A 24,643-nucleotide genomic window follows, 5' to 3' on the forward strand; every position below is an offset into this window, starting at 1 on the left:
TTGAATGTGTATTGATTGCAATTTATTTTCTTGACGTAAGCCTTTTTCTTCTAGCAATCTGTGCAAACTACTATTTAATATATCCATGTTTTAAAGTTTTCTGATGTGTTAAGTGTGATTTTAATGAGCTCTAAGGTACATCAAATATAACACAAGTTTTGTATTTGTTGTTGCTACAGTGGAAAAACCACAAACATTGGCACTCACTTCTTTCAAGAAGAAGATGTGAAAGTCATCAGAAACAAGTGCCACAGTTTTAATCTTAGCATATGATAGTTTCTGCAAATCAACATGGTGAACACCCCACTTCATCTATAATTAAAATACAGGTTTAGCGTATCAAAGTAATTGCTGGAGACAAAAATTGCAGCAAGCAACATTATTTTCGCAGTAGAAATGTATCTTTAGTAAATTTCAAATATGATCTCAGTGATTTCATAGAAATGTTAGATTTTTAAATCAGACACAGAATAGATTATTTTAAATATACTTTGAATTTTTTGTTGATTAATTTATTTCGTGTACTGGTTGTAGGTTAGTTTTACAGTATTTAATAAATTTTGTGCTGAAATTCTGATAAAACATTTTCCAAGAAAGCAGTAGGGATGGATAACACAGCATCATGAATGCGATGTTTTACTTATTCAGGGTCTTTCGATTTGTAATAATGGAATTTTGTTTTGAAAAGCCCCAGTGATGAAAAGGTTAAACTGTGTGAACGTGCATTTGATTGGCCCTCCCGTACCAATGGAAATGTTTGGATTTCTAGATGATTAACAAGCCCGGTATTTTTTCTAGTTGTAGAATAAATAAATCTTGTATGAATACGTAGTTACAGAAACAGTTTGTTCGTCGAAGAAACAAAAATCGATACAAACTCATTTTGTGTGTTGTTTTTTCTCAGAATACCCTGTACTATATCGTAATACGATAAACTTACTAACATGTACTAAAGAAATAGAAATAACTGATCAGTGGCATATTATTGGTATACTTTCTCTACGTCAGATTCATCTATTATTTGTTTTACATAGGGAGTGGGCCGATCCCAGAAGTACTGCAATACTGGGCCAACCCGTGGCAGGAGTGGAGCAAGCTCCAAGCACCCCGCCGCCTTACAAAAATAAGTTTAATATCATGGTCCCCAATGGGAACCGTATCAGATATTAAGCTGATAAGAACAGATACTACACTTTGATCTTAGCCAAAAGGCCGAGAAGCGATACTGACTTCACCTTCGACAAATTCTTATATACAGCTTTTACCCTTTCTATTGCAATGGCGTGAATATAGTTTAATTAAACACGTCAATCATACAAAGGCTGTAGATCGTGTAGATACTTTAGGATTTAGAACAAAGATAATTTTTCACACATTCGTATTTTTTTGCTAAGAAATAAATATTAAATATTCAAACACATTTTAGAAAAAAGTGAACAACGACTCTCATTCCAAACTTTTCATACAGTTGCGTTTACTTGAACCGCCTGCCACCTAGCGGTGAAAGACATTGTAAACAGCAAATATTTCGCGAAAATCGTTTTTCTTTTGCATTTAAATTTTGAATTTTGTTCTAAAACGTATATTTCACTGCTGTCATACTTTAATGACAAAACTGGCGCTTAATAACTGTACAAGATAAACAGCTTAACAACTAATAAATTGTTGGTCTGTGCAGCGTTACTAAATAAATGTATACCTCTCTCGGGTTACAAATACACGTTGATAATATAGTTAAAATATAGATCTGAATTTTGTGAATGTGAGTTCAGCTATAAAGTGCGTATAGTAGCGATTTTGAAAATGACATTAGCACATATTTTATTGTCATAACAGAATAGAGAATAATTTGAAAAAAACTGAAAAGTCAGTTTTGTTTTAAAGTAATTTGAATTGTTTTACTATAATATTTTAAAACAAGTGGAATATTTGCTGTTTGTTTCTTAATGAAATTTATCGTTAAGACAACGTGACAAAACACTTGATAAGAAAGTGACCAAACGTGAACCCACTTAATATACTCACAATATGAGATGAAACATAGATTTGACACTTCAAAATAATACCACCATTACCTACAGCTTTCGTGATAAAAATTGCCGAGTAAAACAATCTCGAACTGTTACGATAATCAGCCGATCCGTATCCGATTTGTTCGTGAAAAGCTTCTTTACGAATTGTACCAACAGCATGTGTTAATAACGCGTGTTTTTCCAAGTTGATCTCGGCGTTTTGCAGTACAATACAATAACAACGGTAGTTAAATAATTCTAGGCCAAAAAGGAAAAACCAATCGACGAAAATACTCTCTTATAACATTAAGCATAAAGCGATAACAAAAACATAAAAATAAAACCCTCACTCCAGATAACTGACACTAAACTCAATATAAACAAATCATTATAAGGACTAGTATACTTAAATGAAACCATATCATTAACTGACAACAAAATTCCATGAATAGTGAGATTGTTGTTAAAATATAACAAACATCCAGTGGTAAATCTCTGTTCAAGAGATATGTACATAGCTGAGAGATTCTTGTAGCCAGCCGTTGTAATAAAGTCAATTACCAAAGAATCTTTTACAGTATCTATCAAGGAAAACTTACCACATTTTTCACCGTTTTCGATACTTTGCTTTAGCAAAACGTTAATACGACTTCTCTTGAACAGTACCAAGAAACTAATTTGTTTTGATCTAAATTTTAATCAGTTAATCAATGTATAGAGAATTTCATCATGCCTTCAACCTATCGTACAAAATCCTGTCAGTGAATGAAGCTGAACGCCATTCCTGCGCAAGATGATAACCCTTCCAAAACAAGTTGTTGGATAATAAGAACATATTAAATTAACATAAAAAGACCAGGTATCACCCAGTTCAAAATCAGAAAATGTATCAATTAATTCTGTCACTAATAAGCAACAAATATCAACTCAGAATGAAGCGTGACTTTCTTTATTGGTCACCTTTCAGAGAAAGACCATAAAATACCTCATCTCCTTTAAATCCATTCTAATCTTCATCAGCATATGTTTATTTTCAAACAGCTCTCAAGATACTGAAATAAAGTCAACTGACATGAACACCAGAATTCAATAGCTTGGGCATTGAAAACCTTTATTTTTCAAATCAGTAATACCTCCCTTCACCCAGTTATCTTAACCTTTATTTGCCCTATAAGCGTTGCTAAACAACTTTTGCTAATAGTGCACTAGCTTATTACATCCCGTTCTTTCAATACCATTGCAGAGCATGTGAATATCATATGACTTCCCTCTACGTTTAAATGCAAAAGAAAAGCGATTTTCGCTAAATATTTGCTGTTTACAATGTCTTTCAACTGGCATGCTGCATTAAACCAGAGATTTACGAACTTGTACAACGAAACATAAACCAAATCAATACTAAGAACGACAGAGACAAAAAGATCTGCCACAACAAAAAACTAAAAAAACTAAGATGCAAACAACAGAAAAGACACCAAAACGACAAACCGTTGACTAACCTCATAATTTACAGATTCGACCGTCAATTAAACACAGAGGAGATACATCTACTTAACAAAAGACTCAACTTCGCAATAGCACCTAGGTACATTCCAACCATAGAAATCAAAACATGTTTAGAAGACCTAGCCAGGAGACTTGTGATACTTTTTACAGAGAAGAAAAACAAGGAAACAACGAAAAACAACCAACAGAAAGAAGACAACTTAGATAATTTTATTGACATCCAACAGCCAAACTTCCCGTGTAAAATTACAAATTTATATTTTCCAGAAACACCTAAAAACAACATCTTAAACGATTTGTTTCAAAGAATTTTTTCACAAAACCATCAACATAATTTCACAAAACAGAAAACTAAAAAACAACCTTACAAAAAGACATTAATTCCATTAAAAACCTAAAACAAGACAGAAACATAAAAATTCTAAAAGGAGATAAAGGTAACGCTGTAGTCCTAATGAACACGAATGAATACATCCAAAAAATGAATAACATCCTATTAGACACGGACAAATTTAAACCAATACACACAAATCCAACAAAGACACACGAGACGCAACTGAACAAATTACTACTACAAATTAAAAAAGCCAACACAATTTCACAAACACTTTATTCCTACCTACGTAAAACCGACTCACGCACACCGCAAATATACGGCATCCCCAAACCTCATAAACCAGATTGTTCATTACAACCAATAATGTCCACATATGAATCGTTTAATTGCAATCTTGGTAAATACATTGCATGGGCATTCTCCAAATATGTAACATCAGCCAGCTCATTCATCAAAGACTCTTTTAATTTCAAGTCTAATCTAAATCAACTTAATCATAAAGCCTTAATGGCCAGTTTCGATGTTATATCCCTCTTTACAGAAGTTCCAACCACTGAAGCCTGCAAGATAGCCTTAGAACTCTATATCCGAGACCCTAACCCAACTATAGAAATTCCCAGTAACCAGTTAGTAACCCTCATAGAATTCACCACGATAAAGACAAACTTCATGTTCAACAACCAAAACTATATACAAACAAATGGCCTAAGCATGGGCAACCCAGTATCACCAGTTTTAGCCAATATTTTTATGACACAAGTTGAAATACAAGCAATTAACACAGCATTACATCCACCACTATACTGGTACAGATATGTAGATGACACGGTTGCAGGATTCAAATCTACAGAACACATACTTAATTTTTTCAATCACATTAACTCTATACATCCCAACATTAACTTCACATGTGAACAGGAAGAAAGCAATCAAATATCATTTCTAAACCTCAAAATTACAAGAACTGACACACAATTCAAAACAGAAATCTACCGAAAAATCACCCATACTGGACTATACATTCCTTGGGACTCAGCACATGAAACAAAACAAAAACACAACATCCTAAGAAACCAAATAAACACAGCCATAAAACTATGCTCACCAGATAAAATTAACGATGAATTAGATAAAATAAAACAATACTTCATCAACATCAATAAGTTTCCTTCACAAACCGTAGAAAACATTATACGCACACACCTAGACAGAAAGCAAAATCAACCAACTAAAGTAAATATATCTCACGAATCAAAAAATCACGAAACCATATACTGCTGTATACCATATATTCCTGACATCAGCAAACAAATAACCAACATTTGGCAAAAATTAGTAACAAAATATGACATTCCAGTTAATACCAAATTTATTCAAAAACCAGGCACAAAACTGAGGCCTATACTATGTAAAAACCACACTCACAAACGCCACACCAACATTATTTATAAAATACAATGTGATAACTGCCACGACTTTTATATTGGAGAAACAAGTAGAAAAATGGAAACCAGATTCAAAGAACATAAAAAGTCACCTTCACACGTTTTCGAACACTGCAAGTCAAATAAACACAACATAACCATAGAAAACACTCAAATATTAAATAAAGAAACAAACATAAACAAACGCAAAATTAAAGAAGCCTTACTTATACAACAACTTAAACCCAAAATAAACCAATATAAAGGAACGCCTTTATACCTATATTAATATAATAAAATAAATAAAATTATATATTCAAATATCTAATACCGCCCTCTACATTCCGACACTCAGTTACACAACCCCTTTCAAACATGTGGTCAGCTTCCGGTCAGTTACCTCTTTCTTTGTGAACCTGACGATGACCGAAGAAGGTCGAAACGTTGTTCGCTCTTCTATGTAAAATATTTTCTCAACCCAAACGAGCCGTTTTTTGCATATAAATGTCTTTCACCGCTAGGTGGCAGGCGGTTCAAGTAAACGCCACTGTATGAAAAGTTTGGAATGAGAGTCATTGTTCACTTTTTTCTAAAATGTGTTTGAATATTTAATATTTGTTTCTTAGCAAAAAAAGACGAATGTGTGAAAAATTATCTTTGTTCTAAATCCTAAAGTATCTACACGATCTACAGCCTTTGTATGATTGACGTGTTTAATTAAACTATATTCACGCCATTGCAATAGAAAGGGTAAAAGCTGTATATAAGAATTTGTCGAAGGTGAAGTCAGTATCGCTTCTCGGCCTTTTGGCTAAGATCAAAGTGTAGTATCTGTTCTTATCAGCTTAATATCTGATACGGTTCCCATTGGGGACCATGATATTAAACTTATTTTTGTAAGGCGGCGGGGTGCTTGGAGCTTGCTCCACTCCTGCCACGGGTTGGCCCAGTATTGCAGTACTTCTGGGATCGGCCCACTCCCTATGTAAAACAAATAATAGATGAATCTGACGTAGAGAAAGTATACCAATAATATGCCACTGATCAGTTATTTCTATTTCTTTAGTACATGTTAGTAAGTTTATCGTATTACGATATAGTACAGGGTATTCTGAGACAAAACAACAACTAAAGCAGACAAAATGAGTTTGTATCGACTTTTGTTTCTTCGACGAACAAACTGTTTCTGTAACTACGTATTCATACAAGATTTATTTATTCTACAACTAGAAGAAATTCCGGGCTTGTTAATCATCTAGAAATCCAAACATTTCCATTGGTACGGGAGGGACAATCAAATGCACGTTCACACAGTTTAACCTTTTCATCACTGGGGCTTTTCAAAACAAAATTCCATTATTACAAATCGAAAGACCCTGAATAAGTAAAACATCGCATTCATGATGCTGTGTTATCCATCCCTACTGCTTTCTTGGAAAATGTTTTATCAGAATTTCAGCACAAAATTTATTAAATACTGTAAAACTAACCTATAACCAGTACACGAAATAAATTAATCAACAAAAAATTCAAAGTATATTTAAAATAATCTATTCTGTGTCTGATTTAAAAATCTAACATTTCTATGAGATCACATTTGAAATTTACTAAAGATACATTTCTACTGCGAAAATAATGTTGCTTGCTGCAATTTTTGTCTCCAGCAATTACTTTGATAAGCTAAACCTGTATTTTAATTATAGATGAAGTGGGGTGTTCACCATGTTGATTTGCAGAAACTATCATATGCTAAGATTAAAACTGTGGCACTTGTTTCTGATGACTTTCACATCTTCTTCTTGAAAGAAGTGAGTGCCAATGTTTGTGGTTTTTCCACTGTAGCAACAACAAATACAAAACTTGTGTTATATTTGATATATGTTAGAGCTCACTAAAATCACACTTAACACATCAGAAAACTTTAAAACATGGATATATTAAATAGTAGTTTGCACAGATTGCTAGAAGAAAAAGGCTTACGTCAAGAAAATAAATTGCAATCAATACACATTCAAAAGCAGAAGCAAGAGGTGAAAGTGAATCTTGCAGCACAAACTAAGTGTAGGAAGTGCCACAGAATTATGTTACAAACATTTGAACGTACCTAATTTTAAGTGAAGTGAGCTAACAGTTAAATTTATAAAACAAAATTTGTTAAAAAATCTGTGATTTGTTAAATAAACTTCAGAAACCCATTGGTTTCAAAATAACACGTTCCAGTGTCTCGTTTTGTTAAACCTTTACAAGTAGGGAAAGAAAATGTTATTTTTCACTAAATATCATCAAGCAAACAACGCATGCATGTCGACATAAAACACCAAACCTGTACAGCAGACTTACGAGACCTAATTGTGATCACCATCATTATCCATGAAGTATTTTTGAATGTATAAATTAAGCTGGGATTGCTTGGAACTCTTTTTTTTTTTTTGTTCTGCTCTTAAGTCATGTGGAAGTTGCAATAAGAAAGTTACTTTTTAACAGCTACAACTGCACATTAAATATTGCTGATGGACCATGAAAGAAAACCACATTGCCCAGAAGAAAACCTCCATTTTGCACGTTACAAAAGTTCACCTGGACTGTGTAGCCATTTATGTGTTCGCAGATACTTGTTGTTGTTGTAATCCAGTGAAATAATGGTATGTTTGTAATTTGTTTCAGCTTCTTTCTTACATTTTGTAAAAGTGGGATATTTCATGATGTCAAGAGGAAACATATGGAAACTTGTTAATATTTAGTATTCTAGACCAATACCCATTGTTTGTCTCATGTTATATTGTTTGACAGCAGCTTCTGTCACATTTGTGTGTGGTCAGCTTTTGTTCAATGAACTGGATCGTGGATGTTTACATTTAACACATATTGTAATGGTGCATCATGGGTGGTTCTATCGCACCACACATGACTGTTGACTGTGTCCGGGATCATCACTACCTCAGCAGTACATCTCAGTGTAGTTTTAAAACTAGGTTGTCTACAGGATGTCACATGAATTTATGATAATATTCTTAAGAATGGATTACACCATACATGACAGACGTAGCTATTTATTTAGAAACTCTTCTCCAAGTAAGTCATAGTACAGTATTTTGATGGCTGATATATCTGTATCAAGTGTGCTCGTAGTTAACAGAAGTGAGTCAGTAGTCAGTTCTCCGTTACTGATCCATTCTGACACTCTTCTGATTCAAACATGATGTAACCACGTGTGACTCACGTTTTTATCTTTCATTTGTATCTAACTCACCCTGTATTAAATTGTGAAGTTAACATTACATATATGTTTCAGATGTGCATTAAATTTGTACAGTTTATCAATGATTATTTTAAACTAATAATTCTCTTCCTCCAACACTTTATCATATTCTACTGTCAGAAAAGTATATATAATTATCATAACAATTATTAACCTTATATATGCCTCTTTTCATATAGTTATTTATCATACTGTTCTTGTAATAAGTTGCTTTAAATTATTTTATGTTCTATTACTCTAAGTTGTGATTTGGTGTTAAACAGTTTTTGACATTTTTTCTTTGACAAAACTGTAACTCTTTGACTTTATTTCTGGTCGACACATGGTTGAAATTCATAATTTACTTTCCTTATCCAAATAAATTTATGTTTAAATAACCCTTAGTACTTTAATGAATGAAAGTGTAAAATGAACAACCAGTAATGGTCACTTTACATATAATATATAAACCACAGTACTGGTCAGAAGTGTAAGTCCACTTATGTTTTATGCTTCATTTCAGTAAGTAGATAAAATAGATTTTCTGTGCTTTTATTTTTATTTATCGATCCTTGCAACAAAAAAGTTGAAATTTCTAAAATAATTTTGGTCCTGTTTTGTTGGTCCTCATCTAAATATTATGATTGTCTCACAACATTTAGGGATAAATGCTACAAAGTTATCCAGAATTTTATCTGTAATTGCACTAGGTTCAACATTAGAGAGTGGTTTTATTTCTCTAACCAAAAGGACTTCACCCACTAAAGACAACCGAGATCTGGACCTTTGGAGGCACAATGTCATTACTTTTGTTCCAGGTAATTCACGATACATTTAATGTTACTGATTCAAGCAACATGCTGCTAAGATTCAGTGTCCTGACCAATGAAATGGAGAGATATGGAGGGTATTGGTGTTGGAGTGTTATTCCTTCATCAAGTGTTTCTTCAGTTTTTATTGGTTCTTAAAGTACACAAATAAACAACTCAAAACCATCACTGAGCCTCTGCCAGGTTTAATGTCATTGTTTTGTTTATCCATGTCTTGAATTTCTCACAAAGAACTTTTAAGATGTTCACAAAATGTATGCTGGAGATCTACACAAAGCTCCACAAGAGCTATCTGTGCTAGTTAATATTTAACTTGATAGAAAGACAGCTTCACAAAGGCCATCTGTGCCAGCTAATATGTAATATGACAGAAAGGCAGCTAATCTGTGACATCCACTGCCAACTCTAGAGTCTACTAGAATCAGGAAGTGTGACTTCATTCTTACTCTCACTACACAAGCATGGCCCATAAATGTGGATCACGTTTTGTAGCCATCAGGATGAGAAGCACGGACCCTCAGACCACATTCAAATTTGCAAGCTATAGTTGTTCAGAACTAACAAAAGATGTTCATCCTACTTTCTACTATTTTTATTGACTTTGTGTATCATCTGTTTGGAAGTAATGAAAACTGATATCTGTACAGGCTGACAGTATATTTGGTAATATTATTGTCAAACATAGAGTCACTATATGAAAATTTGCTGTTCCATGATGTCGTGTTTGAATTAACTTTGGTCAAAATCTACTGACCAGTAACTGCATTTGCCATAATTGTTCTGACAAAGTTTCGCCTTTTCTTTATTTTTACATGTGATTTACCCAAGAAGACTTACACAACATGTGTTCTATGTTTGTACATTTTAATATTCAGCTCAACGTTTGTGAAAGCTTCTCAATATTGATAAGGCACAAAACTACTTTGTTCACTGTTTTAACCTAACTGTATTAACCACTAAATTTCACTGAATTGAAATACTAGTTTACTTCATATACATAACACAGCATACAAAGTGTTAGTTTATCTTTGCTATGTGCTTGAAGTCAGTTCTATAGTAATAGAAATGAAGCAGTGTAACTTTCTGTTTCACATAATACTGAGATAGATTTTATAAATACCATGTAATTGTAAGAAAGGTGTGGTTAATATCTGTAATAAGGCACAGTGTTACACAGTGTTAACCACGATATTTTATCAATAAAACACAAGTTTTTGCTACCTCTGTTACTCCAGAGAGAGTAAGGCCTATTGTTTTTTACCAGTTGCTGTTTGTTACATTATAGCCCTTTGCACATGGCTAAAACAAGTACAACCTACTAAAGAATGAAGGGAAACTAAACGAACAAACAATGATGTTTAAACCTATCAGTAATGAGTCAGGATATAAGACACGTAGCAAGAACATCAATCACTGACAGATACTAAAGATAAATAAATCATTAAACACACAACAACAAAAATGAGAACTACACATATTGTAATACAGTTCCAGAAGTTTCAAGCAACTTTGTTGCATGCTAGTAGAGAAATTATAATTTATGTCAACTGTAGATCTGGTTCTTATTTAAAGAAATGTAATTTAAGTGAAGGGTATAGCCCTCTGATCTGAGAATGTTTGTTTGTTTTTGAATTTCGCACAAAGCTACTCGAGGGATATCTGTGCTAGCCATTTATAATTTAGCAGTGTAAGACTAGAGGAAAGGTAGCTAGTCATCACCACCCACTGCCAACTCTTGGGCTACTCTTTTACCAACGAATAGTGTGATTGACCGACACATTATAATGCCCCCACATCTGAAAAGGAGAGCATGTTTGATGCGAGGGGGGATGAAAACCTGCAACCTTCAGAGTACGAGTCACACTCCTCAACCCACCTGGCCATGCCGGGCCTGATCTGAGAAACTAGTTCATAAAGTAAGTATTGATGTGTACACTTTCCTACTGAAAACCAATTGAAATCAATTCTAACAAACGGAACATAGCACCTTAAGTACAACAGTCAGAGCCATTCTCAGTGTAACAAATCAATACAATGCTACAAAGTGATTGAAGATGGTATGGAACATATTATGTATGTAAACAACACTGTACATAGAGTGAAAATATTTCAGTGTCAAATATTTAACTAGCAGCTGCTTCCTGTTGTTCTGATGTTAATGTAACAAACATGGTGATAAACCAAATGCTGAATGAATGCTTAGATTCTTTGGGAATAAAGTGAATAAGTCCAACTATGTCTCTATTTTATATATATACATATACATCATGTTAAAAGGGCATTTAAAATATAATGGTTATTAATAACACATTCAGATCAGTATGTAAAGTACTACATATTGTTCCTTATACCTAATCTATGTTTATATTAAATTCTGTGGCTAAATTAAAATATTTAAGAGTTGAGTTCAGTGATATGTTAAAGCGAAGTTACAGTTACTATTATACATCTGTTTTATTGTTATCATATGGAGGGGTTGTTTAGAGAAACAAATGTCATATTTCTCCCTCTAGGAGAAACTTCAGATTTTTTTTGGTATTCTTCAGGAAATTTAAAAATTCAAAATTTCAGACACATTCTGTAACGTTATTTGATAACAATTACATACGTTGATATGAAAATCTTCATCATTCATGATAAGTGAGGATATTTTTTGTAGTTAGCTTTCACAATATAACCACGTACACTTATCAGTTACTGTATTGTTATATATTTGATAGAAAGAAATAGCCAATGATAGTATTTTCTTACACTGAAAATGTGTTTCTGATAGGTACTTGTCTCTCTTCACTCAAATCTGTCTCAACCTTGGTATAATCCATCATAATTGTTATAAAACTTTTCACTGAGAGTGCATCAGTCTATTATACATCCATTCTTTTTTGCACTACTTTAGAAAGTGCGCATCATGTGACTTTCCTTCACCAATCATACTGCACCAACTTTATTATTCAAGCACAATCTACATTTTCTAGAATTGTCGGTTACAAACTAAAACACTGGCACATCAGTGGAGAGGTTGGTGGGAAGTTGTTTAGAGGAGGTAAGTACATATTGGAAATACATTTTCAGTTGAGGAATGTGTTAACTCCAGAAACGGTTCTGATTATTCTTACTCAAAGCTAGAATCTCACCTTGAAAGATGGAGAGGCCTCTGAAGGAGTGCCAGTATTCGAATACACAGATAAAAATCACTTGAACAGGTGTGCCAGAAGGAAAAAAGTGCGACACACCTGTGAGGTATAGTACTGCTTCTGTAGCAGGTATGATCCTCACCTGGTAATGAAACAGTAATATATATATATAGGGCAGAATGTATGAGGCAGGCACCACATATTCAACAAAATGATGTACATCACTTCAATTTGGATCAGTACTGGTGTTAAACATGGCTCAGTGGTTTATAATCAGATCTCCCATCACTGGCCTTATTCCCCACAATACACGAATACCGTCACCCCATGGAGCACTTCACGCAATCCACTTCTGGCAGCTAACAAAATTTAAGCCAATCACAACCACATAGTTACATGATGTAAGAACTGGCGCGCCCTGTTAAACCTATTTAAACACTAGCCATTAAATTTTATCAAAGGTTAAAGCAAAATAATAAAAAGTTAGAACTGCGATATTGAAGTTTTACGACACTCAAAATAATTTTACGAGCAAAAATTAAATATCTAGGATTTATCGAAAGCTAAACTGGAACAGACAGTTTACAGAAATAATAACTAAAGCACAACAATGGATTAATTATCTTGAAAATATCAGAGATTACGCCACAGGCCAATTCTTGAATAAAGCTGACCTATCACATGTAACGTACCGGAATATCTAATATCTATATAAAATGTTACAATGCACACAATAAAAAGCAAAAAGCTAAGTCTACCCTTTCTGTTTATATCCCCCTGTTGTATAACGTTTTAAAATAAATAAATCAACAACAATCCAAATATACTTTACCTTTGCTAGTACGTTTCATGATAAGTGCAAAAACCAAAATAACTTCTGTACAAAATTCATCAGGACAGTAGAAATACCTGTCACATGGAAGAAATCCATTTCTCCTTTCAACTACGTAATTTCGCTAAACACACAACATTCACTTCAACAACCACCTCGAATATCTTACCTTGGTCTTCTATCCACTCTTTCTTTTTAAGGTTACCAACTGGATCGATAAGTAGACTATTAGTGTTTTTGTATCATCGTATGCGTGTTACAGAAAATTGTTAGAATTTGTCAGATATACGTATTCTATTAAACAATGTCTATTGTTTGTTTTGGAATTTCGCGCAAAGCTACTCAAGGGCTATCTGCACTAGCCGTCCCTAATTTAGCAGTGTAAGACTAGAGGGAAGGCAGCTAGTCATCACCACCCACCGCCAACTCTTGAGCTACTCTTTTACCAACGAATAGTGGGACTGGTCGTCACATTATAACGCCACCACGGCTGGGAGGGCGAGCATGTTTGGTGCGACCGGGATTCGAACCCGCGACCTTCGGATTACAAGTCGAACGCCTTAACGTGCTTGGCCATGCCGGGCCCAATGTCTATTGTTATATGAGTTTTATATATTAAGAGAGTCTCTCATCTGTTCCGTGTAATTGTTATACAAGCAGTATTATGTAAATTATTTCTGTGGTCCTGTGTCGTTTGTGGACGGGTTGCGACGTCCTCACAGATAGGTTTTAGCTGTCCAATGCCAATGCTCATGATTCATTTACCGTATATGTTAGGCTTGAAGCTTCAATTCCACCACAGCCATATACAAGAAGAAAACAAATACCATTCCTGTCATCTTGACAGCCTTTTTTCCTCTCGCTTGACCCACGGCAAATCATCTAAGCATATTTGAAACTTCAGAGAAACAGAAGATTTCACCATATCAACTGCTAAAATTATCAACAAACCAAGAAAGAAGCGAAGATAAATAATTTTCCTTTGTCACCACCTCTGGGTTATTGTACCTAAATACCCATCATGATTGGATAGGACTGGTTATATATAAAGAGATAAAATGATCTAAAACAGTGTTAAACTTAGTTCAAGGCTGAAGAAACTGCTATAAAGTAGTGGCGAACCATATATTTAGCATTAAGAGTTAGCTTTAAAATTGAAGATGACAACTGGGATTTAGCCCTCAGGTTAAATGATCAAAGCACAACAGAGATAAATAAATATATAACGGTTCACAATTTTTCTTATAGAACATTAGGTGTAATAAATGGTGAACTGCTAATATTATTGAACCTTAAATAACCAATTAATACATCAAAGAGAGTCTCTTCTGTGTTCCGTGTAATTGTTATACAAGCATTATTATCTAAATTATTGCTGTGGTCCTGTGTCGTTTCTGGACGGGTTGCGACGTCCTTCCAGATAGAACATTTGGTGTAATAAATGGTGAACTGCTAATATTATTGATTCTTAAATAACCAATTAATACATCAAACAATTGACTAAGAAAATAAATATTTTTTATTAAAGCCAATTAACTACTTCTAGTCTATACATTATGCTGTATAAAAATACTTGGAAATGCTATTTAGAGGACATTTTGATTAAAATATTGTCCGTTAACCTTTAGGATATTGAACTAAATCTTATAAAAGATGGTTATTGATCTTACATATTTATCAATATTTGATTATTTATCTGAAGATAATTTATGTGAAGTTCCACTATATTTTGATAATTCACATGCTGCGATTAATTTCTGCCTGTCCAAGAGTAATGAGTTCTAAGAATTGTATTTAAAGTTGAAAATGTTACAACGATAATTAGTGCCAGTGGCTAAGATTGATCAAAAACAGGGCACAGAGCTGGAACGAAAGATCCAACATGCTGGTGGCGTATAACGCTGATGGAACGTGTAGGACCTTTCTTTTCAGAACTGAGCCCTGTTTATCATCATCATCTTCCACTCGATTTCGTCAAAGAACATAGGACCGCAATCACTTGCGGTTTCATGAACAGGTATTTAAGTGAGTAGGTTGTTAGCCCACTGCACCGAGCCGTCCCTAATTTAGCAGTGTAAGACTAGAGGGAAGGCAGCTAGTCATCACCACCCACCGCCAACTCTTGGGCTACTCTTTTACCAACGAAAAGTGGGATTGACCGTCACATTATAACGCCTCCATGGCTGGGAGTGCCCTGTTTATAATAAATCTTAATTACTGCAACTAGTTATCGTTGTATCATTTTCAACTTTTTAATATTATTCAAATAAACAAGTGCCGTTTAATACATTAACTTGTAAGGATATCATGACAATTCAACCATACTTACATTATATAATCCCAAAACTACTTTCAAAAGAATCCTATTTCACTCATTGCCACCAGAAAACCAAGAACTGAACTACATCTTTATCTGGCTACACTACAATATTTGAATAGTCTTAGAGATCGCAAACAAAGGGATAAATGCCAACTAAACGTTTTTTTGTTGTTTTTTTCAAACACTTTATGGAAGTGTTTTATGTTTTAAGCATCTTTTTTCATAATAAAAGACATAACCTTTAGAGAAAGCGCCCTCTCTTTAACATTACAATCACGTTGGTGTTTTTTAAAGCATACTATTTGGAATCTGACACAGTTTTGTTTGATGTTTTTTTCAGTGTACTCTTTCTGTTATTTATTTTATTGTTAATTGCGTGAGTATGTGTGTGTTTTCTAATAGCAAAGCCATATTGGGCTATCTGTTGTTGTTAAAGGCACTTTGTTGCTAGTTTATTTAGCAATAGATTGAGTCAGTTCAATCTTGAAACAACTCTTATTACTTAAAAACATTACACACACACATATATGTATTATTTCAAGATCTTTGCATATTAAAACAATTTAACATCTTCTGTGCCTGCTTTGACTATAAAATAAAACTTGAAATCACAAGAAAAAGAAACTCAAAATTAAATTTAAAAAACAAATGTTTTCCTTTCTGTCGTTCAGCCATTTGTTTTGTCGAGCCAATTTAAACCGGTGGTTTACTCTTAACAACTCTGTTTCTTTTAGTTAACTACATACTATAAATTAAACTTAAAACTCTCCACGACAGCTGTCTTGTCTTTCGTTCAGATTAGAGTAACAGGGATGGAAAGGAAGCGACCAAGAAACGTGCTTACGTATATGTATGCTTTACCATATCTGAAGAAACCAAGACAATGCTCCAGAAAACAAAATTAGAAAATAATGGAGACTTTGAATGTGTTAGAGAGTTATAAGTGTGAAACATGGTACTTAAGTTTTAAATATAACTAAATTGATTTAAATAAGTTTTGTGGCATTGCTTATTTCTTGAATGAGAAGTAATCTCCAGTTGGATCTTCAATCCATGGGTAATTCTGGGGGCATTCCATACAGGTGTGTAAACGGATAGTTTCTCCAGGAAGCTCACGAGTGGTCAGTGGGCAAGCATTTGGAATACTGCAAATAGGCCGACCTTTGACGTCACACTTTTCTTTCCATGGGGAAAAGTTTTGTATACTGCTAAGCTCTGTTGGATTTTGCATCCATTGAAGGACCTGAGTCACCGTCAAGAAGTAAATATCATTTCTGTCCAACATCTCGTCAATCCAGCTAATAAAAGCGTCCATAAATTCAGGATTCACCTTCAGAAATCCGGCGTGGAAGAAAAGTCCGAGAGGAGCGCGGTTGGTGTTGTAATGCCTCTCCAGGTTGTGATTGAGAAAATTATAAAATTGGTCTCCAGTGATTAGGTTGCTGCAACTGTCCACCATGGCGCAACCAGCCAACCTCTCGTCGAACCTTGGATCCTCGCGACGGTCAAGTTCGTTCATGGGAATCTCCCACACGGCGTGAGACCGCGTGGGGCAGTTCTGCCCATTACCGTGGCATTTGTGTGGCATGCTGAAATAAAGGGTGTATGGCCAAAGAGGAGGGTTGGACAAAGGAACAGTGACGGATGAGTCATACAGAAAGGCTTGTTCCTCCATCATACGAAACTGGGTGTTGCCACCCAAACGTAAGTACGGAGTACGGACACCAACAATAGAATTATCTGTGATGTTTGCAAACTTTTCAAGGATTAACCTCATTCCAGCCATTTCCTTAGCCCAGGTTTCAAGGTTAGCGCCACTCCAATATGATTCGTCATCACGATGACTATATATTAAAAATAAAATACTTAATATAAAAACAAATAACGTAATAGCTCTTATTACACATAGCACGTATATACATTTATTTATAAATACATAAGATGCTCGAGGGCTATCTACACTAGCCGTTCCTAATTTAGTCGTATAAGACTAGAAGGAAGGCAGCTAGTCATCGCTACTCACCGCCAACTGTTGGGCTACTGGAATTTACTGTCACATTATAACGCTCCATGGCCAAAAGGGCGATCATGTTTGGTGCGACGGGGATTAGAACCCGCGACCCTCGGATTACGAGTCGATTGCCTTAACCTCCTGGCCATGCCGGGTCCCATAAATAAGAACTTTCATTTACTAACTTCAAAGATAAAACTTAAACCTCATTCGTCAACTTTGTATCAAGCTCATTAATTACAAAACACGAAATTGTAAATTATTATAAAAAATTAAAAACAGGCAAATAATCTTACACCTATAATTGGAAAATGTGGAATTTAATCGTATATCCTGAACAGTGTCAATGTTTAAAATCAATTTGGGTTTTATTTGTTTGTTGAATTGCGTGCAAAGCTACGCGAGGTCTATCTTCGTAAGGCTAGAGGGAAGGCAGCTAGTCATCACCACCCACCGCCAACTTTTGGGCTACTACTTTATAATGCCCCCACGGCTGAAAGGATGAGGATGTTTGGTGAGATGAGGATTTAAACCCGAGACCCTCATATTACGAGTCGATAGCCCTAAACCACGTGGCCAAGCCGAGCCATTTCATTTGTTAATTATAATAAGTAAATGTAGTAATTAAACACTCACGTGATAGAATGAGATGCTATTTCGTGTCCTTTTCGATGAAGGTCCTGAACCGCTGAGTAATTGGTGTATTTGTGGGATACAAAGAAGGTACCTTTGATGGAACAGCCATTAGGATTATTCCGGCCATCTCTGAAGAGTTCATTATAAATATCAATGTTGTTATTGTTGACAGCGTCATCAAAGGTAATCATTACCATTTGAGGAATATTAGTTGGATCCTTCCTACCAGGAACCTGAGTCCCGTCAGGAGAGCAGAAACAGTCTGGCAGGGTACATTGTTTCTGGTCACAAGGGGGCGCCCTGTTAGGATCTTTTTCTTTAGCTAAAGGGGTATAAAGTTTATTTCAATTATTTATAAGTTTAATTTCAAATAAACTTTTTTCTTCACTGTCAGAGTCCAACTCTCGGTTTTATTTTAAATTTATATTTTTTGTGTGTCCAAAGTCAAACCGTAGTTTTCTCTTATTAAAAACACGTTATTATTAAGAGTTAATTACAGATTTAAGTTAAGTTATTTAATTTACAAATAATGGAACAATAAGATTTTATGACAACTCACAAATACCTAAAAGACGTTTCATTTTTTCAACAACATTAGGCTCGTAATAAGTAGTAAAGTAATACTGAAGTGTTGTCTTTAGGCTTAAATATAGGCTTACTGCAAATGTTTTCATCGGATCCATCAGAACATTGAGGTTCTCCATCACAGAAAAGCTTACGCTCAATACAGTCACCGTTTCCACAAGCCAGCTGGTTCTCACTGCAAATGGGTTCTTCTGTGGACAGAAGGGGCATGGCCAGGCGAGGTTTCTCCACCTGATCACAGTTCTTTACTTGGTTCTTCCATTGGCAGGTCTGTTTTTCGATGTCGAAAGCAAGTCCTGTTGAACATCTAAGTGCAAGCAAGCCTTGCACTGAGCAGCGAACCACGTCTCTGCAGTCCTCGCTTGCTGTCAGACGGAAGTACTCGAGGGCGGATCTACCTTTACACAGGTCAGAATCATTTTTAATGTCAGTATTGTCATTACTCGCCTGCCTCTTGACTATGGATACACCCAGCACTGAAACGGAGGAATGTTATATCTGCTTGAAACACCATTCAAACAAGAAATCCAACAAAGAATAGCTTACATAAAAATACATTATAAAACTGTACATCTGGCTGTGGAGTTCGTGAATGATACTGCTTGCAAATATTTTTATTGTTTGTGTAACAATTACGACTAAAGCAGGGAAATAAAGATATAAGTAGATGTGAGAAACAACAGCAACAATAAGAGAAAAAGATTATGTGGTCAATGTCTTGAATGTTTGATGTTTAGGGAACTCACTGGACTCGCAATATGAAGGTTGTGGGTTTGAGTCCCATCATTGAACATGCTTATTCCAGACTTGAGGACGTTTTAATGTGATGATAAATTCAATTATCTCTTAGTAAAGAGCAGCCAAAAACTTGAAAAAAATTAGTTTAGAATTTGTTTGTTTGTTTGGAATTTTGCACAAAGCTACTTGAGGGCTATCTGTGCTAGTTATCCCTAATTTAGCAGTGTAAGACTAGAGGGAAGGCAGCTAGTTATCACCACCCACCGCCAACTCTTGGGCTACTCTTTTACCAACGAAAAGTGGGATTGACCGTCACATTATAACGCCCCCACGGCTGGGAGGGCCGGCATGTTTAGCGCGACGCGGGCGAGAACCCGCGACCCTCGGAATACGAGTCGCGCGCCTTACGCGCTTGGCCATGCCGGGCCTATAGTTTAGAAGGAATGGACTGAAAAAAGTCCAGGTTGTAAATTTCGAGCAATTTAGCGCGGAATTCAAAGAGTAAACAAACAAACAACATTTCAGCGAAACCACCTTTCTCAGCATCAAACGATATCGTATATTTGAAACGTTGGTTCCAAGTATTTTTAAATTATAGCATTTCATCTTTTTTTATATGCTTTATATATGTATAAACGGTTGGTATGGATAGAGAAAGCATTATGCAGAGGAGCGAACAACGTTTCGACTTCTTCGGTCATCGTCAGGTTTACAAAGAAAGAAAGGGTTAGCTATCGGTAGTTGACCACATCTTTGTAGGCGGTTGTGTAATTGAGCGTAGGAATGTATAGGGCGTGCCTAGATGTTGGATATATTTATTAATATAGGTATAAAGGTGTTCCTTTGTATTGGTTTATTTTGGGCTTGAGTTGTTGTATAAGTAAGGCTTCTTTAATATTGCATTTGTTTATGTTTGTTTCTTTATTTAGTATTTGAGTGTTTCCTATGGTTATGTTGTGTTTATTTGACTTGTAGTGTTCGAAAACGTGTGAAGGTGACTTTTTATGTTCTTTGAATCTGGTTTCCATTTTTCTACTCGTTTCTCCAATATAAAAGTCATGACAGTTATCACATTGTATTTTATAAATAATGTTGGTGTGGTGTTTGTCAGTGTAGTTTTTACATAGTATAGACCTTAGTTTTGTGCCTGGTTTTTGAATAAATTTGGTATTAACTGGAATGTCATATTTTGTTACTTGTTTTTGCCAAATGTTGGTTATTTTTCTGCTAATGTCATCACGGATTGTTATTCGCTTTGTTTTTGTTTATATAATCAGAACTCACGACGTGGTCGTTCTTGTAAGTACACAATATAGGCCCGGCATGGCCAAGCGTGTTAAGGCGTGCGACTCGTAACCCGAGGGTCGCGGGTTCGCATCCCAGTCGCGCCAAACATGCTCGCCCTTTCAGCCGTGGGGGCGTTATAATGTGACGGTCAATCCTACTGTTCGTTGGTAAAAGAGTAGCCCAAGAGTTGGCGGGGGTGGTGATGACTAGCTGCCTTTCCTCTAGTCTTACACTGCTAAATCAGAGACGGCTAGCGCAGATAGCCCTCGTGTAGCTTTGCGCAAAATTCAAAAACAAAAACATTCAAATAACTGATTAGCTTTCAAAATACTCTAAACAGGTTAGTGAAAAGAATGTCTGATAGACATTGTTTAAATTTGCACTCGAGGACACCTGCTGTTGCCGTCCGTTATTTTGTGCTTCTCTAATAGATTAGTGGGACTTGACTGCCTTGTTTATCACGCACCTAAGGCCTTAAAGTGCGGAGGAAAGAGAAGAATAGGACACGCAAATGGATCGGTTGACTCCCAGATTTATCTAAATCGAAATACCTACTGAAAAAAGAATTTGTTTGTTATTAAGCACAAAGCTACGCAACTAGCTATTTGTGATTACGATAATCGTGTAATATTACGCGTAAAATTTGTATTTCTTTTATGACGTTGGAAAAATGCTTCCAATTGGCTCCGTTTTTCTTAATTGCTTTCGGTTTTGATTCAAGAGATTCAGTTCCTTATGAACTATAACGGGAAATATATTTTTTCCTAGTCTTGTACGGCGCTATGATACAAGCAGCTAGCGGGGTGTGCAAGTGACTGAGTGTTCCTACACTTAACTCTAACCATGTCTGCCTTGACATGGGTCCTGAAACCTGCTTTTCCGGCTCTAACAAAAAAAAACATATTCGAGTCTTGTTAAGTGTCTTTCTTGGGCAACCACGAAACGAACCAGAAAAAGCCAAAAAGCAACCCTGATCTGGATATAGGGCATTACACTGTAAAATTTGTACAAAAAAAAAACTGGTCGTTCACGTGCACACCAGTTACTGACAAGACAATTACTGTGTGAGAGCTATGAAACAGCTCTTGTAGTTGCTCTAGTTGGGGTTTCCGGAAACCCCCTTCATGGTAGTTCTACTGGCTCAGTGAACTGGATTATACTTTGATAACTGCGGTATTCAAAATAATGGCGACAATACAATAGCAATGGTTTTGTTCAGAATGCCCTAAATCAGTGTGAAACAGCATTTTCATAAATCTGTAGGTGAACATGTAAGGTTAGTAAATACAAATATAACGAAATTATTAAGCCATCCCAAAAGCGAACGTGTCAGACAACTGATGTGAAATTATCAATAACTAAATATCCTGGTTACCAGTGCTACATCATCAGCAAATATACCTAAAAAATACGTTACAAATGTATTTCACGTACCGCAGAATACATTCATGAATACAAACGTAATTTTAATTAGCATAGAATGCAGTTATTAATACAATCGCATATTGTGTATCTTTCCAAACAAAGTGGATACAAACAAAGCGAGGTTATTTTCTAGGCCCGGCATGGCCAGGTGGGTTAAGGCGTTCGACTCCTAATCTGAGGGTTGCGGGTTCGAATCCCGGTGGTACCAAACGTGCTCGCCCTTATAGCTGTGAGGGCATTATAATATGACGGTTAATCCTGCTATTTGCTGGTTAAAGCGTAGCCTAAGAGTTGATAGAGGGTGGTGGTGACTAGTTGCCTTCCCTATAGTCTTACACTGCTAAATTAGGGACGGCTAGCGCAGATAGCCCTTGAGTAGCTTTGCGCGAAATTCGAAACAAAAAAAATTTGTCTAGAAGTGAAGATTAGTGGACATTTTATCAAATGCTTTGCGCTCCGTGCTTGGTATTTATAGAATGACTAAATAAATTTTTAAAAATAAAATATGATCTAGTGAATATGAACATGTTTTTTATTTCTCCTAAGAAAACGTCAGTAAAACGTTTAGTTTCACTTCTAGAGTTCAGTAAATCGCAAATACAATATATTAATTTTCTTTTTGTTAATCTTAGGGTAATACATAAGTTATTTTAAGAACAGCTTGCTTGTGTCTACACAACAAATATCTTTGCATGATATAATCGAGAGAAAAGAAAACTGGAATTGCAAAGCTAAGCCTAGATTATAACAGCAATTTGTAAGATATAATTTTAGGGTTAAGACCTTTTTCGAGTGTCAAATTCATAACAAGTGTAATATAAATTTTAGCCTCTGGAAACTTTTTGGGAGTGGCTCTGCGAATGTATCAAAAGTCCAGATCTATAAATGGCCAATAGCATCTTTTAACTACATTGAATTTTCATGGTATTGTAATTTTATTACTGTCTACCGGGTTTATAGCTATTACTAAAAAAAAACAACAAACGATTAACCAACTATTCTGATTTACATTCAAGTGTTTTATTGTTTGTTATTTTTTTGTGTTGAACACGAAACTACAAATGAGCTACTTAAATTCTACCCACTGCTGGTTTCTAAACCCAGTTTTTAGCGTTATATGCTTTCAGTCTTACCCTTTGTGCCACGGCAGAGGCTGCATTTATACCAATTCGTAAACTTAGGTAACGTAATTAAGATTACTTTTTTGCAACACCTAAATATTCACATTTTGCCATATGCAACAAATTGTATATTTCATGAACTGAATGTCGTAGTTACAAAATTGAAAAAAAAGATTCTGACTCCGAGAGGAACAACTCATTTTTGTTCTGGATAACAGGAAACAAAAAAAAAATCCTTACCAGTTGCAAACAGACCCAACAATACCACGAGCCGTGCAATACGTGATGTCATCCTACATATATTTTTCTAACAAAGACTGATGGATAAGTAATAACTCAGTCTTATATATTGGCCTACTCACGAATCGAAGCAATCAATTAGCTTTTGAGGACAGTCGGTACCCCGCCTTTCCTTAAAGGCGATTGGTCAACGTGAAAAATGGCGCCTTCATCACAGCACAGAAGCAAGTCACGAGCATCAACATTCAAATACTTTGAGTAAAATAGTGGTAGAAAATTTAAAATAATAATAATAAAAAGAAACAAGGAAACCTTGTTTCTTTTATTATTATTATTATTTTTTTAATCATTATTACTTTTTTACTCTTATTGAATTATTACTTTTTTTTGTGTGTGTGTTACTATAAGTAGTAGTAGCATTCTCTCTATGAAGAAAAAGGAGAAAAATACAAAAAATATATATATATATGAAAATAAAAAAACAAACAAATTGAAGAAAAAATACAAGAGAAATAATAAAAGGAAAAAAAAAAAACTTCTTGTTCGTCCATGCATGGACTGAGCCCTGAAATGGGCCTGAGTATGATGTTATACTTTTACTCTGGCCCAAAGCTATAAAAAAAAATCCCTAAAGACAGACGCTATAATCGTTCGGGAGAGAGGAAGAGGTCTAATGTACCTGACCCTCCTGGGTATTTAACATCAATACCCAAATACCGACACAGTGAAACTAGAAAATTTATTATTGTTTTTATCTTCTACTTGTGCGGTAGATAGAGTGCTTACTTATTAAATATCAATTTGTTCGTCACTATACACTCCAATTTTCAGAGGTAATTGTTTGAAAATGAGACATGTCACATGGTCAATTTACGTAATATCTTTACAAACAATAAGTTATATTGTTAAGTGAAATTCAAAATACTTGCATGGATTTCTGTAAAACTGCCAAAGCTTTTTGTCCACA

General features: G+C 35.1%; 1 protein-coding gene and 2 non-coding genes across 3 annotated transcripts; 1 reads left to right on the forward strand and 2 right to left on the reverse strand.

Annotated features, from left to right (window-relative positions):
- Nucleotides 1-1,032: 1,032 nt before the first annotated feature.
- Nucleotides 1,033-1,224, reverse strand: LOC143247961 (U2 spliceosomal RNA). Its single transcript, XR_013026752.1, has one exon. It is a non-coding gene; the product is annotated as a U2 spliceosomal RNA (small nuclear RNA).
- Nucleotides 1,225-6,070: 4,846 nt separating this feature from the next.
- Nucleotides 6,071-6,262, forward strand: LOC143247962 (U2 spliceosomal RNA). The gene has a single exon (XR_013026753.1). It is a non-coding gene; the product is annotated as a U2 spliceosomal RNA (small nuclear RNA).
- Nucleotides 6,263-14,814: 8,552 nt separating this feature from the next.
- On the reverse strand, nucleotides 14,815-23,786 carry LOC143246636 (chitin deacetylase 1-like). Its single transcript, XM_076493684.1, has 4 exons — nucleotides 23,677-23,786; nucleotides 18,940-19,341; nucleotides 18,281-18,602; nucleotides 14,815-17,477 (listed from the first exon to the last, which is right to left on the reverse strand). The coding sequence occupies exons 1-4, from the start codon at nucleotides 23,726-23,728 to the stop codon at nucleotides 16,643-16,645; spliced, it is 1,611 nt and encodes a 536-aa protein (XP_076349799.1). The 5' UTR covers nucleotides 23,729-23,786; the 3' UTR covers nucleotides 14,815-16,642.
- Between the last annotated feature and the right edge of the window lie 857 nt (nucleotides 23,787-24,643).

Source organism: Tachypleus tridentatus, chromosome 3 (genome assembly GCF_004210375.1).
Source record: "Tachypleus tridentatus isolate NWPU-2018 chromosome 3, ASM421037v1, whole genome shotgun sequence".
Taxonomy (NCBI): Eukaryota; Metazoa; Arthropoda; class Merostomata; order Xiphosura; family Limulidae; genus Tachypleus; species Tachypleus tridentatus.

Coding starts and splice junctions, on each gene's coding strand:
- LOC143246636 (XM_076493684.1), bottom strand. CDS start 23,728: ATGACATCACGTATTGCACGGCTCGTGGTATTGTTGGGTCTGTTTGCA. Junction 18,603..18,939: donor ATCCGATGAAAACATTTGCA/GTAAGCCTATAT, acceptor ATACCCCTTTAG/CTAAAGAAAAAGATCCTAAC. Junction 17,478..18,280: donor ATAGCATCTCATTCTATCAC/GTGAGTGTTTAA, acceptor TTTAATATATAG/TCATCGTGATGACGAATCAT.